This window comes from Orycteropus afer, unplaced genomic scaffold, assembly GCF_000298275.1.
Source record: "Orycteropus afer afer isolate SDZICR_OR568_19922 unplaced genomic scaffold, OryAfe1.0 scaffold00628, whole genome shotgun sequence".
NCBI lineage: Eukaryota > Metazoa > Chordata > Mammalia > Tubulidentata > Orycteropodidae > Orycteropus > Orycteropus afer.
Window position 1 is genome coordinate 1,207,755 of NW_006922215.1, and position 18,601 is coordinate 1,226,355.

The 18,601-nt window shown below is 34.5% G+C and overlaps 1 protein-coding gene across 1 annotated transcript in view; it reads left to right on the plus strand.

The window, feature by feature from the left end:
- The window catches only part of ZMYM2 (zinc finger MYM-type containing 2), a 95,120-nt gene that overhangs the window by 37,854 nt on the left and 38,665 nt on the right, over nucleotides 1–18,601 (plus strand). Inside the window, exons 5-8 of the mRNA XM_007956524.2 lie at nucleotides 6,612–6,683; nucleotides 14,173–14,323; nucleotides 14,765–14,880; nucleotides 18,376–18,492. Of these exons, the coding sequence (XP_007954715.1) occupies nucleotides 6,612–6,683; nucleotides 14,173–14,323; nucleotides 14,765–14,880; nucleotides 18,376–18,492 (456 nt within the window). The remainder of the gene's footprint in view (nucleotides 1–6,611; nucleotides 6,684–14,172; nucleotides 14,324–14,764; nucleotides 14,881–18,375; nucleotides 18,493–18,601) is intronic.

Here is an 18,601-nt window from a genome sequence, read left to right on the forward strand (position 1 = left end):
GAAACCACAGGTGTGGGTTCAATTCCAGACCTGAAGGGCAGCTAGGGGCCATAGTCTCAGCGGTTCCACCAGGCTCTATTGGACCAGCAAACCTGGTCCCCACTGTACGGTTATTTTTGAAAAAAATTTTTAAACTAATTGTTGGACATTTGTGCTATTACTAATGTTTTTTATTTGTTTGATTATTTCATTAGGTAGAATATTTTTGAGACACATAATTGTTCAGTCATGGGGTATGTAGAATTTTAAAGTTTATAGTGTAGTGTATATTGCTAAACTATCATTGGCAGGTTGAATCCATGAAAAACAAAAAATATTATTGAGAGGGCTAACACCTAATTTTCTTAGCACTCTATGCCCATAGTTTTATTTTCTATTGCTTTTATTAATAATTGCAATTGAAACCTCTTTCCTGTATCCTTAGATACTTAGAATTCTTTTTCTGCAAATTGCGTGTCACTCTTCTTAGCCTATTTCATACCACTTTTTTTGGGAAAATTTTCACTTTTATCAACAGACCCTTCTTTATTATATAATAAATTATACTGCATTTTCATAGAGTCTTTTCTTTCAAAGTAATCATTTTTGTTCAACTAGGATGTGGGTTGACTTTCTTCTGGGTTTTTTTATTTATTTGTTTGTTTGTTATTCCTGGTTTTTCCAGGGTGTCTTTTCTGACATATCTTTTTTTCTCATCTACTATAGAATTGCAACGGAAAGTGTCCTGCTTAAATTTTATAATTACTTCTTAATATTTTCTTCATTTCTGTAATTTGGCTGCTTCTGATTACAGATAAAATGGTGAATAGCAAGTGCATGTTGATTACAAAATATGGTAGGAATGGTTTACTCAAAAGGTGTGATGTAAGCAAAATCAAATTTAAAAAGTTTGGTGCATTTTCAATTACAAAGATATCTCCTCCACCACTCACCCCTTGACTGCCTAAATCAAAATATTTGTAAAGTATTTTGTTATATTATGGTGGTGTACTTTTAAGTTAGTGTCTTGGACATAGGCTGTCAAATGAATGTTGAATAAATAGATACATAGAAGAAAGACTTTTTTTCTTGTAATGATTCAAACAATTGGCATTTTTATTGTAGATAAGTTAAAACTAAGCCAATACTCTTAAGTGGAAGTAGAGTAGAAACCAAATGATTGAACTTTCTTGAATTATCTCAGTCATTTTGGCTGTAATTACCAAATCCTTATAGAAATGTGATTGTCTTAAAACAGTGAGTCTAAAATCTTCTGTGATTTTTATATTCTTCTAAAGTTAAATTTAACTTTCAAAAGTGATTATAATTCACTTTACAAATCATAGCCTCACAGGGCACATTTCCTGGATTATTGTTGTTGTTGTTGCTGTTTGCCGTCGAGTCGGCCCCGACTCATAGCGACCCCTCCTTGGGTTTCTGAGGCAGTATCACTACGGAAGTAGGATTGCCCAACCTTCCTTCCGAGGAGTGGCTGGTGGGTTTGAACCGCCAGCCTTCTGGTGAGCAGTCAAGTGCCTTAGGCACTATGCTACCAGAGCTCTGTATTGAGGTATAAAGGAGCCCTTGTGGTGCAGTGGTTATTCGCTCAGCTGCTAACCAAATGATTGGTGGTTCGAACCTACGTAGCCTCTCCTCAGGCTGTTTCCATAAACATTAAAGCTTAACAGATCCTGTTGGGCAGTTCTTTGTCATGTGGGGTAGCTGTGAGTCAGAATCTACTTGATGGACTAAACAACAACAACATTGAATTACAGAGTTAAATCATAATTAATATTTAAGATATATTAGTCTTGAGCTTGAAGGAGGTCTGGTGGTGCTGTGGTTAAGGCATTGAGCTGCTAACTAGAAAGTAGGTGGTTAGAACCCACTAGCTGCTCCATGAGAGAAAAATGAGGCAATATACTTCTTTGAATATTTACAGCCTTAGAAACTCGATGGGGTTCGCCAGGGGTCAGAACCGACTCAATGGTCGTAGTTTTTGGTCTAGAGCTTAGGGAAAAGATCTAAAATGTAACAATTATATTTAAACACAAAATACTATAATTTGATACTATTTTATAGAAACTCATTATTGAACATTATTATGATGTTTAAAATTCCTAACAGTACAAGTAGTATTCTCATCAGCTATAAAATTGTTGACTTAGAATATTTTACCTAAGATCACCAAACTGGTTTTAATAGCAGAATCCTAGGTGAATAAACTAGTATTAGAACTTGTTTTCTATCTTTTGATGTTGGGCCCTTTCACCTTTCTATACTGTCTCTAGTTAAGAACCGCTTCCTTAGGCTCTTACATTTAAAGAGAAATACATGCCTATTAGCTAGCATCATCTACGTTACCCCAAATTAAATTTCTTCTTCCTTCCTAAATAAACCACTTACTCTGCTCCTGCCTTTGTTCTTCTTTACAAACTTAGGCTATTATCTACTTACTGGACGCTCTGAAATGAAGATATCAATTCCTAATTCTGCTGCCTTATGTTGTATTGACTTCTAGGGTAGCACAAATGGTTAAGCACTCCACCCAGAAGCACCTCTAAAGAAATACCTGGTGATCTCCTCCTGAAAGGTCACAGCCTTGAAAACCATGTGGAGCTCAGTTCTCCTCTCTAACACATTGTATCACCATGAGTTGGAATTAATTTGATGGCAACTGGTTTGGTATTTTTTTGGTTGCTTTGGTTTGGTTTCTGTTCTTACAAAAATATTAAGAAGTGCTTTAAAATTTAAGAAGTGCTTTGTTTAAATAAGGAGCTCTGGTGCTGCTGTGCTTACAGCATTTGACTGCTAACCAGAAGGTTGGCAGTTCAAACCCACCAGCCACTCTGCGGAAGGAAGATGGGACAATCTACTTCCGTAAAGCTATACTACCTCAGAAGCCCAGTGGGTGTCACTATGAGTCGGAATGGACTCGATGGTGAATTTGTTTTTTGTTTGTTTGCTTAAATAATTTAACTAGCTAATTTTATTAACATGTTTAATTCATGAGATTTTTTGTATTAACTTGATATCACAATTAAATCCCTATTCCTCTTCTCATGTCTAGCCAGACACATCAGAGATTTGATAATTTAATAACCATATTTTGCTCTATAATCCTTCACAAAGAGAAGTAGGTTGGAGTAGAAAGGGATGGTCATTTATTTATATAAAGATAGGTCATAATACTGTTTTTTTCTTTTAATAATTAGATAACTGTCAAGGATTTCCATGGTATTCATTTGGGGAAGAACTTGTTAATTTATGTTTATTTAAAATAAACTTTTTTTTTTTTGAGATAATATGCAGTTGTAAGGAATGTATAGACAGATCACGTGTGCCCTTTTCCCAGTTTCCTCCAGTGATAACATCCTGTAAAACTATAGTATAATGTTACAATCAGGATCTTGATATTGGTAGAGTCAAGATACGTAATGTTTCCATCATAAAGATCGTCATGTTGTTCTTTTAAAGCCACCTCCACTACCCTATAGCCTTCCTCCACTTCCTGTTAGTCCTTGATGACTAATCTTTTTTTCCAAATCTGTAATTTTATCATTTCAAGAATGTTACGTAAATAGAATCATACAATCTATAACCTTTTGGGATTGGCTTTTTTTTCCACTTTGCATAATTGTCTGGCAAGTTATCGAAGTTGTTGTATGCATGAGTAGCTTGTTCCTTTCTATTGGTAACATTTTAATGTTGTGTATGTACCACAGTTTAACAATTTAGGGATGTCTGGGCTTTTTCTGTTTTTTAGCTTATACAATTAAGGTGATAGTAATATTCATGTGAATGTAAGGTTTCACTTCTTTGGCATAAGTATCCACCATATTATTGGGTCACTATGGTAGTTGTATGTTTAGTATTCCCCCCCAGCAGTGTATGAGTTATTCCTCATCTTTGCCAGCATTTAGTATTGTCATTGGTTGTTTTTTTTTTTTAAGTTATTCTAGTGGGTATGTAGTTGTGGTTTTAATTTGCTTTTACCCGTTTCCTGGTCCTTTTGCTTGAGAGAACAGTCTTTGCTGAAGCTGTTTTGGTCTGGGGTCATTGATGTTTCTGGGTTGCTTCTTCAACTCTTAAGGATATCTGAGACAAAAAGAAAACCCAGGGAGACCACTGTATCATTCCTTGGCTCTTAATGTCCCTAGGCTCCTCTGCTTTCTTCTCTTCACCTTTCTGTCTTCTTACAATTTTTTAATACATACCATTCCTCTCTTTTTTTTTTTTTTATCGTAACATGTTATCATCTACATGGTTAAGTTTGTGAAAGGAAGACCATTCGAATTATGAAAGAGTGTTTACTAATGAAAGGGGTTGTGACCATGAAAATCTTTATTTATTACTGGTTTTCTTAGAGGTTTTGAAAGAGAAGTAATACTTAAGTAATAAACAGACATTTTCTTATACAAGAGAATGTGTACTAAATTGGCTGACCTTATATTGTGACACACACTTACCTAGCGATATTTAGGAAAAATTAGTGTGTTGTCACGTAAAGGTAAATGTGACTTACTAACAGTGTGAAAGGAGCTCTGGTAGTGTAGTACCTAAGGCACTTGACTGCCAACCAGACAGCTGGCGGTTCGAACCCACCAGCCACTCCTCGGAAGGAAGGTTGGACAATCTACTTCCGTAGTGATATTGCTTCGGAAACCCAAGGAGGGGTTGCTATGAGTCAGGTCCAACTGGATGGCACATAACAACAACAATAACAGTGTGAAACATTGTGTTCATTCAAAGAAACTTACGTTATTAGAAAAGCATTTTGAGAAGAATGTTTGGAAAATTTTTCATCATATTATTTTATTATAAAAGTTAGGAACTGTTTTCTAACCTGTTTTATATTTGACCAAATGAAGAATCTCATTAATTTTGAACCCATTTGGTGAAAAGAATAAAAATGAAATGCCTTCTTAATAGTTTGTAAGAACAACTGATTGATACTAGAGAGAGATGGAAATTTACTAGTTAGATTAAAAATAAAAAACCCTTTTAATAGTTGTAAATAAGATAGAAAAATAGGAGTATCTTTTTTGAGTATAGAAAACTTTTTACTTACCCTTTGAATCAGTGAATCTTTGTGAAGAATCTTCTTCTACTAAGACATCTGTTAAGACTACGTAGCAAAATAAATTAAACTTAGACTGTTCATGTTAAATGTATTTTAAATTAGTTTATGCCAGTATTTAAAGAAATGATTCCACTATAGTGGCTTTTAAAACATATTGTTTGTATTATCATTACATAAAAAATTATTTTAAAATAATGTTTCATCTTCCATTTCTCAAGATAATAAACAGGTGAGGAGTGCATACATAAGTATTTTCTGATAAAGGGGTAAGGTTAGCCATGTTTGTTGACCATTAAGCTAGATGCTATAATCAGTGTCTTTTTGTGCCACCTGGAAACTGAAATTATATGGTGATAATGTCTTGATTTTGTTTTTATTCTGTCTTTTGACCCTTGTCTCTAACATATGAGTTGGGCTATCCTTGTTGTTTATCTCTGTTCTTATTTCTCAATTAGTTTCTAGAGTAATTAATAAACGAGGTGCTGGCAATGGAGACTGTACAATGTTTAACATTTGTTGTTCAGTTGTTAACTTTTCAGCGTAGTGTTTTTATTTTAATGGGAATGAAGAAATATGTCTTTTGAAATTTTCTTTAAGGAAGAAGCAAGGATTTAAATTTGTATTATGTGCTGGAAGCTGTCTTGTTGTTGGGTACTTTTGAGTCAGTCCCAACTCAGAGGGACCCCAAATGACAGAGAAGAACTGCCCCATACTGTTTTCTAGGCTGTGTATCTTTATGGTAGCAGATCACCATGTCGTTCTTCTGTGAAGCCTCTGGGTGGGTTCGAACTGTTAACCTTCCAGATAACAGCCAAGTGCTTAAATGTTGTGCCACCAGGGCTCCTTGGAAGCTATTGTAGGTGCTTTAAAAAAAGTTTCTTTGACAACTGCCCATTTTGCAGATGATGGTAATCTCCAAATGATTTAATTTAGAATGCGTTGAGATTTTATTAGACTTAAGTGAAGGAGCTCTAGCGGAGCAGTGGTTAAAAATATTTGGCTGCTGACCAAAAGGTTGGCAATTTGTACCCACTTGACACATGAGGCAGTTTGTTTCCTTAGAAGCAGTTTGCTTCCGTGAAGGTAAACCCTGTGGTGAGAGGCAGTTCTACTCTGTCATATGAAGTTGAAGTTGAAGTTGCTATGAGTCGGCATCAACTTGATGGCGATAAGTTTTAGACTTTAACCAGATCTTAGAATGCTAGATCATCTTAGAGAAATAAGTGTTTTTTTTCAGGACTGAATTAGGGCTTGAAACTGAAACTTTTTTTAACTCCTTGCCCCATTATTCTATCATTGCTATCATTAAATCATTTTTTCCTAGGTAATTAAAATTATTTGATAATTCTTCTGTAAATTGAGCAAAAATGGTAGGGACAGGGAAGACTGACATTTTAAGAGGTTGTAATGAAAGTGCCACATATTTAAAGTTTGTAGGTCATGAAGCAGGCAAAATTGAGAATTAGCTTTTGTAGATTGCTTGCTTACCTTTCTATCTAGCAATCTTTCTGTAGATGTCCTATAAAGTCTGTTTTCTAATCTTTTTTAGGTAGGTAGCCATCCAAGCTTCTTGAAAGAGGTTCGAGATCACATGCAGGACTCTTTCTTAATGCCGCCTGAGGTAAGCAGGAATGTGGCAAGGATTAATTAAAGTCCCGACATTTTCAAGCACTGGTGCAATCTTTATTATGTATCTGAAACATCCTCTACATTTTTAAGTATATTAAAATTTATGAACTAAAAATATGTGAGATTGAAAGTTTTCTTTATTTAGTTTTATCTCTAAGACATAGACAAACTTTCTAACTTTTACATATAAGCATTTTTTAGTGATACATACATTTATTTGTCTTCAAGTATTTATGTTCTTAGAAAACTATTTTTTAAGATTTTTTTTTTTTTTTTTTGATGCTCAGTACACAGTAGGATGGCAGACATAAAAGGCTCTTTTAAAAAGGAAATTTATTATGGCAAAATACATGTAACAAAAATTTTGCTACCTTCATTATTTTTAAGTAATAGTCATATTCTCTTTGTGGTACTTCCATTACCGCTATTCATTTCAAAGAGCTTAATGTAACCCCAAACAGAAACTCAGTTCCCCTTCAGCAATGATTCCTATTCTCTCCTCTCCTCAGCTTCTGGAACCACTAATAAACTTTTCATGTAAGTGGGAACATAGAAAATTTGTCTCTCTATGTCTGGCTTACTTTACTCAGCATACTGTTTTCAAAGTTCATCCATGTTGTAGCATATATCAGACTTTTATTTCTCTTTATAGCTGAATAATAGTCCACTGAATGTGTGTACCATGTTTTGTTTATCCATGCATTTGTTGATGGACTCTTGGATTGTTTTTACCCTTCACTGTTGTGAATAATGTTGCAGTGAACATTGTTGTACTAGTATCTGTTTGAGTCTTTCAATATTTTGGGTTATATGTAGCAGTAGAATTGCTGGGTCATATGGTAGTCCTATGTTTAACTTTTTGAAAAACTGCTGAACTGTTTTCCACAACAGATACACAATTTTATAATCCCTTTAGCAATGTACAAAGGTTTCAGTTTTTCGTTATCCTCACCAGCACTTAATTTTCCATTTTTCTGATAATAGTCATTTTGCTGGGTGTGAGAAGACCCTGTGTGGTGCACTTAACATGCTGGGCTGTTAATGGAAAGGTTCAAGATTTCAGTCAGAAGAAAGGCCTGGTGATTTACTCCCCAAAATGGCAGCCATTGACAGCTATAGAATACAGTTCTACTGTGACACACATGGAATTGCCATGAGTTGAATCAAAACTCAAGGACATCTGGTTCAAAAGAATAACTGTTAGTGTGGTCGATTCCAGTTGATGGGGACACCATGTGTGTCAGAGTAGAACTGTGCTCCATAGGGTTTTCAGAGGCTGTGATCTTTTGGAAGTAGATCAACAAACCTTTCTTTTGAGGTATCTCTGGGTGGATTCAAGCTGCCCACTTTTTGGCACTTAACTGTGTGTGCTAGCCAGGGACTCCATGAAGGCAACTGGCAGTGAGTGTAAATTGGTATCTCATTGTGATTTTGGTGCACATTTCCCTAATGAGCGTGTTGTTTGTTTTGTTGTTGTTTTTGATGTTCAGTGAATTTATTGTACTGAAGAAGTTAAAATTTAAGATATGTAGATACTTCCTTCATGACACAAAAAACAGAGGTGTAAAATCAAATGGTTTTCATATCCAGGTTGGCCACTCTATATCATCCTCTTTGACTTGGTCGCTTAGATCTCCCATCATGAAGATTAAACACAGATAGTCCCACTCCTCCAGCCCCCACGTTTGACCCCTTCCCTCATCCCTTTAGGCACCACCCTTATAGTCCCTGGGTTGCAACCAACCTCATTGGGTGCACTGTCTGAGTGTCCATAGGCACAGGGGTTGAGTAAGGAGAATCAGAACTTGAGCGGAGATTGGCATGCAGTTTGTTTCAGGCTCAAGTACAGCTGCAACCTACCAGCTAGATCAGGCAAACCTTCTGAGGTTCTGCCCCATCATCTGCTTGTTGTCCTTCATGTTTCTGATGTGAGTTAAACAGGCAGGAAATGTGCAGGAGAGGAAAAGGAACTACAGGGGACTGAATGAACATAATCAGTCTTAGAAGCAGTACAACCAGAATGTTCCTTAGCAGTGAGAGTGCTGAGGTTACTACTTGCTTACTTTGAACACATCAGCAGGAAAGACTAATCACTAGAAACGGACAACATGTTTGGTAAAGTAGAGGGCCAGTAAAAAGGAAGGAAACCTCCATGAGGTGGATTGACACATTAGCCACAACAAGGGGCTCGAGCATACCAAGGATCATGAAAACAGCACAGAATGGGGCAACCTTTTCGTTCTGTTATATATCAAGTCACCAGGAATCAAAGCCAACTCCATAGTAACTAACAACAATTTATTCCTCCTACTATAGTGATACCTTCTGGGTACTGATGCTCTGTATTACAGGGCCTTTGCCACTTTCACAAGTGGGAACACGAACTAATTTCTAGCTCTCTATGTGCCTTGGGAGAATTGTTAACTTTCCTATAGTTTTATGTTTTTTCCTCTGGCATCTAGAGGTTTCCTCTTACACACACACACACACACACACACACACACAACTTCTCAGCCAAAGGCTCTTGAGTTCCTGGGTGGCACAAACAGTGCTTGACTAGCAACTAAACATTTGGTGGCTTAAACCTACCCAGAGGCACCTCAGAAGAAAAGCTTGGCAATCTGCTTCTGAAAGGTCACAGCCTTTAAAGCCTATGGAGCATATATAGTTCTACTTTGCACAAATGAGGCCACTACGAGTTGGAATAGACTTGATGGCAGTTGGTTTTGTTTTATTTTTTCACTACCATTCAGATCCCCATAGCTTTCTCTCTCTCTCTCTCTCTCTCTCTCTCTCTCTCTGTGTGTGTGTGTGTGTGTGTTTAGTTTCTTCACCTGTAGTACTTTGCTTCCCTAAATCTAGCTGTCCTGGCTTCACTGAATTCCAATCTCTTGTCTCCTCAACTGAGAGAAACTACTAGACCCTATTTGGGATCCCTTGCCATATGTTGTGGCCTGGAAATCTGGGGCCATCCTAGAGCTCACTTCATTTGTTTCCCTCCCTTAGGTGTACAGGCTTTTATTGATGTTGTCTAATGTGTGCTCCCTTTTCTAGTTGTTAAAGGTGGAAATGTCCCTGTTATTTTGGCATGGCTCCTATCAGAAGTCCTGTCTCTCCATGACTTTGCCTCTTATTTTATTTTTTAAAAATATTACAAGCCATTTGTTTTTTGTGGAATGTCTCTCATTTTGGGTTTATCTGATATTTCTTCAGAGTTAGATTGGAATCATGCATTTTTTGGCATGAATACATCATAAGTGATATTGTGTCCTTGGTCCATCATATCTTGGTACCATGATAACTATTACTTTACACTACTGTAAGTTAACTTGGATCACTTGGCTAAGTTGGTGTCTGTCTAATTTCTCCTGGGTAAAATTTTTTAGGGGGATATATTTGATACTATATAAATATCCTGTTGCTCAGGAAACTTTTCTAGTTTTAGCATCCATTATTAATTTTAGAAGATTATAAAATCAATATGTGTATTAAAAGAAAAATTATAAATTATATAATAACAAAAGTAAGTTTTCAGACCTTTTTACTGTGTATAGACATCTTGTACATGAGATAATTTGAGGATATTTTTATTAAACAATTGAAGTAATTTTTACTTGACTTTATCGCTTAATGTTTAATGTAAAAATTAGCACAATAGCATATCAATATTGAGGTTTTATCATCATTTCCTTTAATTAGGGTCCTTAACTGTTGTGTTTTGGACTCCTTTGGTAATATGGACAGACCCATCATTGTGATTGTGAAGAGAAACAATTATATAAAAATAAAGTTACCAAAAGTTTTATTTTAATTTGAAATTTTTCCTTATTAGTGTGTTAAATAATAAGATAACAGTTTGTAATAACTATAATTTTGAAGTAATGTTGAGCATAAATGATACATTGAGGTTATCTGCAACAACTCTGATATAAAAAATATGAAATTTGTGACAGTCAAAAGTTCTACTAAATCTAGTTGTCTCCATTCAAAAAGAAAGACAGTACTGTCTCTCTATGGAAGTAGGTTATCCAGCCTTCCTTCCAAGGAGTGGCAGTTGGGTTTGAACCACCAGCCTTCTGGTTAGCAGTCAAATGCCTTAGGCACTGGGCCACCAGAGCTCCTGTATTGCAGTTAGGTATTTGTAAATACAAATACTTTTTCCTCTGCAGTGCCATGGACCTAAGTGTAGGATATCTGCTTTAAGTTGAATCAGAATGTGACTAGGAAGTGTGTTATGTGTAGATTATTTTTTGATGCTCTATTTCTTACATTTTCAGCAAAAAATTTCATCAAACTGTTCCCTTAAGAAGCTTTTCATGTGGCCCATTGGCTTGGTAAAAACTTACCAAATGAAATAAATGTATGACTTATATGTAAAAGGAAAAATTAGAGGGAAGTTTTTAAATCACATGATGGTTAATTTTTATATTTATGCTGAATTGGTTAAAATTTAAATGTCACCTTTTTTTTATTTTAAAGGAATAAACTGAAAATGAGCCACTTTGCCATAAACTCCCTATTATATTTACCCTTTTCCCTACCAGTGTCTTGTTGCAGTTGTACCTCATTCTTTCTCACTGAAGGTTTATGTAAGTTTATTTTTTTCCATGCTTGAAAAGGAAGTATTTTGATTCTGAATTAGTTCCACTATACCATTTTCTTTCTTTAATCACTTAGTGCATATTTATAGGACATTTGGAAAGTCTGTATAAAATTTAAATATTATTCATTAACATTTAACAGAGATTGGAATTCAAGGAGGCCAGGACAACTAGCATTAGGGAAGCACAGTACTGTAGACAAAGAAACTGCATGCACGCATGCACGCACACACAAACACACATGGATACACAGAGCAAACTTTATTTCCTTTTTGATGTTTCTTCTTTAAATGGTTCATTTTTCTGACGGAGTGGTAGTGATAAAAGAGGCAGTACTGAAACATTGTCAATATTAATAATTCTGTATTTTTGATAGCACTTTGTTATTCTCTTCAGATAAGTGTTGGTCAGGGTGGACCAGTTGCTTATTAGCTCCTAGTTTACTTGACCTAATTCAGCTTGTGTATGTTTGGTTGACACATCTTAAATTAGTTATTTATTTAACTGTTCAGATCAGACAGTGTCAAGATCACAAATGCAAGTGAGGGAATAATAACTCGGTCAACTTGAAGAATGTTCCCACTAAGTTTAAAAAGAGAAAACCAACTCATCTAAGAAGAAACGGCCTGGGTTGGACTTCATTTATATCAGTAAAAGAATTCTCTGTAGCTACATGTAGAGTGTCAACAGGAGGGACCAGTCACTGGAGGAAGGATATGCTTGGTAAGGTGAAGTGTCAGCAAAAAAGAGGAAGACACTCAATGAGATAGATTGATATGGTGTCTACAACAGTGGCCTTGAACACAGCAACAATTGTAAGGACGGCACACAATTGAGAAGTGTTTTCTTCTGTTGTACATAGGCTTGTAGTGAGGCAGAACCAACTGGATGATACCTAACAACACAACATACAGAGTCCTCCTATGTGTATCTAATGCGAGTTTCATTTTTCTCTCTGTAATTCTGTAACACAGTGGCTGGTGTCTAGATAGTTTCTTAGTATTTCTAATTTATAGTGTGGTACCAGGTTTAAATGTTTTATCTTTCATTATTTAATTGGTTTGTTTTCTTTTGTCCTCTTTCAATATAAAAATTTAAGTTATCAAATAGACCTCAGGAAAACATGTCATTCTGGACATAAAACATGGTATTGGTTTCTGTTGCCCTTGTAACTTTGGTAGAGGCATAGTTTGAAGTTAGTTTGCAGCCAGTTTTATATCTTAATAACATTTATTTATTTATTTCTGTGGTTAAAATATATAATTATAACAAAAAATTAACCTTTTCATCATTATTAAATATATAAAGTAGTGACATTATTTATACTCGCTGTGTCATATAGCTATCACTATCCATTCCTAAAAGTTTTTCATCATCCCAAACAGAAACTCAGTAACCCTTAAGCAATAATTCCCCATCTTCTATCCTCCCTTTCCCCCTTTTGCCCCTGCTGTTAACTTTCCTTTGCTTTAAGCATTTTTTTTTTAAGGGGTGGTGGTGGTGCCTATCAGATTGAAGAATGAATTGATTTTAACTTGAAAAGTAAAATTTAGAGTTGCTTTTAGGTGATATTTGAGCAAATGAGGGTATAGATAGCACTGAATTTTTGTTTGTTTTTAAATGGCTATCATGATGAATATAACATAGAGTCCTGGCACCTATATACCTGTGTTTTCTCATACCTGTTATATTTGTTGTATGCTGAGAAAGTTTTTTCTTCTTTTTTTAAAATGTTGGTTTGTTTTGGTGGTTGTTTTTACCTCTGATTTTTTTATTCTCATTTTCTGAGATCTTGTGATGTTCATGAAATGTTTTCATGTAGGTTGTCCATTTTATGTGTTCCTTCCTTTTTGATTATTTGTCATCTGTTTAGGTATCTATTTTTCATTTATCCCTGGAACATTTTGACGCTTTCTTATCTTCATATTATGCTAGATGCTCTGTAGTGTAAAGATGAGTAAAATAATCTGAACATCAGATGGGAAAGATGAATATAATTATTTTGCAACAAGATATGTGATATTTAACTTAACGTGGATAATGGAACTCTAACCAGAGAGACTAAAATACAAGTTCCACTTAAAAGCTTGCTTCTTCTTAGGTTTTATTGCTAATTGTGTCTCAGTTTTTTAATACAAACACATCAGTTCATCTGAATTACATCTTTTAAGTGTATGTATTTCAGTGATACTGCCTTTGTTCTAGAATTTTTCAAGTACCTTCTCTGGATTTTATATTCCTGATTTCATATCTTTGAATAACCTCAGTGTGGGCAAATATTCAACCTTGGCAGAAGAATTAACTTTTGATATTGTCTATTGATTATTAACTTTAGTTAATAGCCAAAAATCATTTTGAATGAGACATTTAAATATGTAGTAAATAGTTGGGAAATGAGTGTTAAATTCTCAAGGTGTTTGGAACATAACAGCTCAATGGAGTAAGTCCATATTTAACATTTTGAAGTTATTCTTTTGAAGTACTAGTCATTTGATTTCTAGGTATATATTAGAATATTCTGTAGTTCCATTCAGTTTCTAATGTCAGTTGGCAAAGGAATGTGTCCTCATTGTAAACAGAAAACATGCCATTCCTTGGTTTTCAATTTTTACTTATCTATACTTAGGCATGCTGTTAAATTGAATTAATAAAGAAAAATATTACAATTTTGAAGGAGACTTAACCTGATGAGACTTTGTGTGATGCTAACTTACCAGTAGTTACTCAATAGTTTGCATCTATATTAAGACCTCTGCCTCTATTATAAACCTTTAGAAGTTGTTTTAATAGATTAAGAGGATTATTTTGCAGAGGCAAAAGATGTAATGAAAAATAAAATTATTTTAATTGTCGCTTTTTTAATTATATTTCATATTTTAGAAATACGGAAAACTGACTACTTGTACTGGCTGCCGAACACAGTGCAGGTTTTTCGATATGACTCAGTGCATAGGTCCTAATGGATATATGGAGCCATATTGTTCTACTGCTTGCATGAACAGTCACAAGACAAAATACGCAAAATCACAAAGTAAGTTTCAGTTGTTTGGAACGTTAACAACAATAACATGATTAATTTTTTATATAAATACCTACTCTTATCTCTGTTTTTATGCTCGTTTTCAAGTGCTTTTATTTTTTATTATACTAAAAATTTTTTTTAAGTAAATCAAACTAGTTTCTTACTTGGATACCATTCCATATTTATTTTAAATTGTTAAAGTTTTTGTGAAATTCTCCCCATATATATGTTCTCAGCTAAAATTGTTCATTCCAATCATGATTTGAAATTTGATGCATTTTTTTAGACACATAATAGAAAACTATTCTCTTAAATGCTGGTGTTTTTTAAAATGAAAGTAGTCTTAGAAATTAATAAAAGAATAGTTTCCATTAAAACAAATTTATGAGTTTTTGTTTTTAATTTCCATTACTAAATAAGTAAATCAGATATGTACTTTTTCTCTCCTAGGTTTGGGAATTATTTGCCATTTTTGTAAGCGAAACTCTTTACCTCAATACCAAGCCACAATGCCTGATGGAAAACTGTATAACTTTTGCAATTCCAGTTGTGTGGCTAAGTTTCAGGTTTGTTACTTATTTTGCATGCTTTCCCCAGTAAAATACAAACAGAACACAAATAGTGTAATAAGATATATCTTTGTTCAGTCTTTTAATTTTTACCTACTTTTTTGAGGGTGCAATTGTAGGATGGAGATTAATAATAGTGTCATGGAAGACATATTTGTACTAGCTGCTGCTTTAGCATGGATAATCACATTGACTTGTAAATTTTTATTTATGATAAAGTTTGAAAGAAAAATAAATGTTAAGTACAGTTAAGCTTAGGGCCTGATGTGTAGTATTTTCTTAGTAAATAGATTTAAAATAAAATATGAATTTTAAGAGGAACTCTACTTTCTAATAAATGGATGAAGGGGAGGACCTATTTAGCATGGAGAAGAAAAGCATAAATGCTTTCTTCAAAGACAAGAAATTTGTCATGTAAAATCAAATTAAATTTGTTCTTAATTTTGTATAGAACTAGTGAGAATTAGTTTTAGGGCAACATTTTTCATTTCGGTAAATTGTAGACAAGTACTTTCTGACGTAGTTCTCTAAAGTTTGAATATGAGAGTAATATAGCTGGAATTGTTCACACACTTAACCAGTTTGACTACTGGGAGGTAATAGTTCGAAGGCATTTCAGCATTAGTTAGGTGATAAGGAGAAGGGTTCCTTGCTCTGTGTAAAAATTCACTACAATACCAAAGGTTCAAACTATTGCATAAAGCCGTGGTTCTTGAATTAATTCATCCAAAAATTCTATTGTGTTCCAAGGACTGTATTATATGTTATAATAGTTATCATAGCACTTAGTACCACTTAAATCAAGACAGTTTTTAGTTCAACCAGGCCAATAATGTTGTTTTTAGTAGTTTTATCCTGGAGTGAACTTAGGTGATAATCACATTCAAGACTAAACTTTTACTTTGGAAGTTGGAATTTTGGCCATTGATAGATCTTTACAGTAGAATAGAGTTGTTTCTCACTTGTTGGCTTTTCATATGTAGAAATTAAAGGATAATGATAATGTAAAGGGAAAGATATGGTATCTTTGGCATCTGCTTATCAGATCTTGAACCTTTATTCCTTTTTTGATGTTGTTGGGTCAACTGAAATGTTAATTGAAAATGTTTTAGTGATTTGTTTCATTTACTGGAAACTTGTATTGCCCATGACTTGATGAGACCATTCACAGAATCATTGTTGTGTGCCATTGAGTTGATTCATACTTAGCAGTCCTTTAGGACAGAGTAGAATTGCCCCATAGGGTTTTGTTGGCTATAATCTTTATAGGAGCAGATAGATCACCAGATCTTTTCTGGCTAGTGGGTTTAAACCATTGACATTTGGTAGCAGTTAAGCACGGTCATCCGAGAAGCTGGACTATATGAAGAAAAACGTGGTATCAGGATTGGAGGAAGAATCATTAACAACCTGAGATATGCAGACGATACAACTTTGCTTGCTGAAAGTGAGGATGACTTAAGGCACCTACTGATGAAGGTTGAAGAATACAGTCTGCAGTATGGATTACATCTCAATATAAAGAAAACAAAAATCCTCACAACTGGACCAATGAGCAGCATCACAATAAATGGAGAGAAGATTGAGGTTGTCAAGGAATTCACGTTGCTTGGTTCTACAATCGATGCCAACGGAAGCAGCAGTCAGGACATTAGACGACGTGTAGCATTGGGGAAGTCAACTGCGAAGGTACTGTTTCAAGTGCTGAGGAGCAAGGATATCTCCTTGAGGACTAAGGTGCGCCTGACACAAGCCATGATATTTCCAATCGCCTGATAGGCATGTGAGAGCTGGACAATGAATAGGGAAGACCGAAGAAGAGTTGATGCTTTTGAGTTGTGGTGCTGGCGAAGAATGCTGAAATTACCGTGTACTGCTAAAAGAACTAACAGATCTGTCCTGGAGGAAGTGCAGCCAGAATGCTCCTTGGAAGCAAGAATGGCCAGACTTCGTCTCACCTATTTTGGTCATGTTGTCAGAAGGGACCATTCCCTGGAGAAGGATGTCATGCTTGGTAGGGTGGAGGGTCGACGAAAGAGGGGGAGGCCTTCAGGGAGATGGATTGATACAGTGGCTGCGATGATGGGCTCGAGTATAGCATGGATTGTGGGGCTGGCGCGGGATCGGGCAGTGTTTTGTTCTGCTGTGCATGGGGTCGCTATGAGTCGGAAACAACTCGACGGCACTTAACAACAACAACAACAATAAGCACGGTCATACACACGCACACACACACACACATATTGTTTTCTAAAATACTGATTTAGGCTCTTAATTTTAAATAATACATCCAGATAAGCCCACAGCCAGCCTCATTACTCATTAACTCTGCAAGTAAATAACATAAAGTTAGGAGGGGGAAGAAAACAGCTATTCTTCTTTCTGTTTATTTTAGTTATCTTGAACTTCAAATCTTCATTAGACATTTTTCTCTTTAAAAGTAGGATATTAAGATAGTATTCCATTTGTTTTAAAATAATAATAAACGTTAATGGGGTTCATCATTTTGGAAACTAAGGGTATAACGTTGCAGGATTTTATTTTAGAAAGTTATTCATCTGATACTATCTTAAATCTGTGTTTTATTTTTTCACAAGTTTTTTTTTAATAGGATAGTGTTTGCAGAGGTTTTGGAAATGGATTTTCCCTTTACTGCACCTTGAAAAAATTTTTTTTCTTAACTATTTCATACATTGAGAAGATTATATGTAGTGTGTATGTTTAATATGGTTTAAAGAATGATAATTAAATATCGTACTTACCACTCATGTTAAATATTAGAATGAAACTTTTGTTTCATTTCCTATTCTAGTCTGTAGATTATTTCTATTTTTTAAAAGAATGTAATGAAACTGAAAATAAATTCTTGGCATAAATATCAACCTGTAAATCTGTTTAATGAAATCAGTATTTCTCCCTTAATTTTGTTTAGGAAGTGATCAATTTTTAAAAGTTGTTGCCTTATTTCACTGTTGTGTTGAAATGAAAAGAATGAGGATGATTTGTGTTGAACAAATCATTAATAAATAATAAATGGTTTGCTACATTGGAAAGATCACTAGGAGCTACTTTTGTTTTTGTTTTATTTAAAAAATAAAAGGAAAAAAAACTTACTTGTTAAGAGCTTGTATAATGAACCTTGCTATTAATTTGTTTATACTTTCTTGTGGAGTCAAAAAATTATAATTTAACTGTATGATTTTTCTCTTGTATGTTTTGTTATTATAAAAAATAATAACTACACTGTAGTAAAAATACATTGAATTTCAATTTTGTAAACTTCAGTATTTAATATAACATAATTAATGTGTTAATTTAAATCCTTTTTACTAGTATAATTTTTCAAGACAAAATTCAGAAATAAATTTTATGTACTGAGAAAATATTTAAGCAAGATACATACTACTTTCTAGATATAGTAGCTATTTTATAATAGTCACAAATAATTTAAAAATACATCCCAGGCTCAGCATATTTTGTTCTTTGTTTTAGGCTCTCAGTATGCAGTCATCTCCAAATGGCCAGTTTGCGGCTCCGAGTGATATTCAGTTGAAATGCAATTACTGCAAAAATTCGTTTTGTTCAAAGCCAGAAATCCTGGAATGGGAGGCAAGTCATGTTTTGCCGTGTATATTATCTAGAGCTAAAATGAAAATCTCGTGAAATAACTTAGCATTTCCATCTAGGAACCTTTGTTTTAGTGGATAAGGATTAGCTT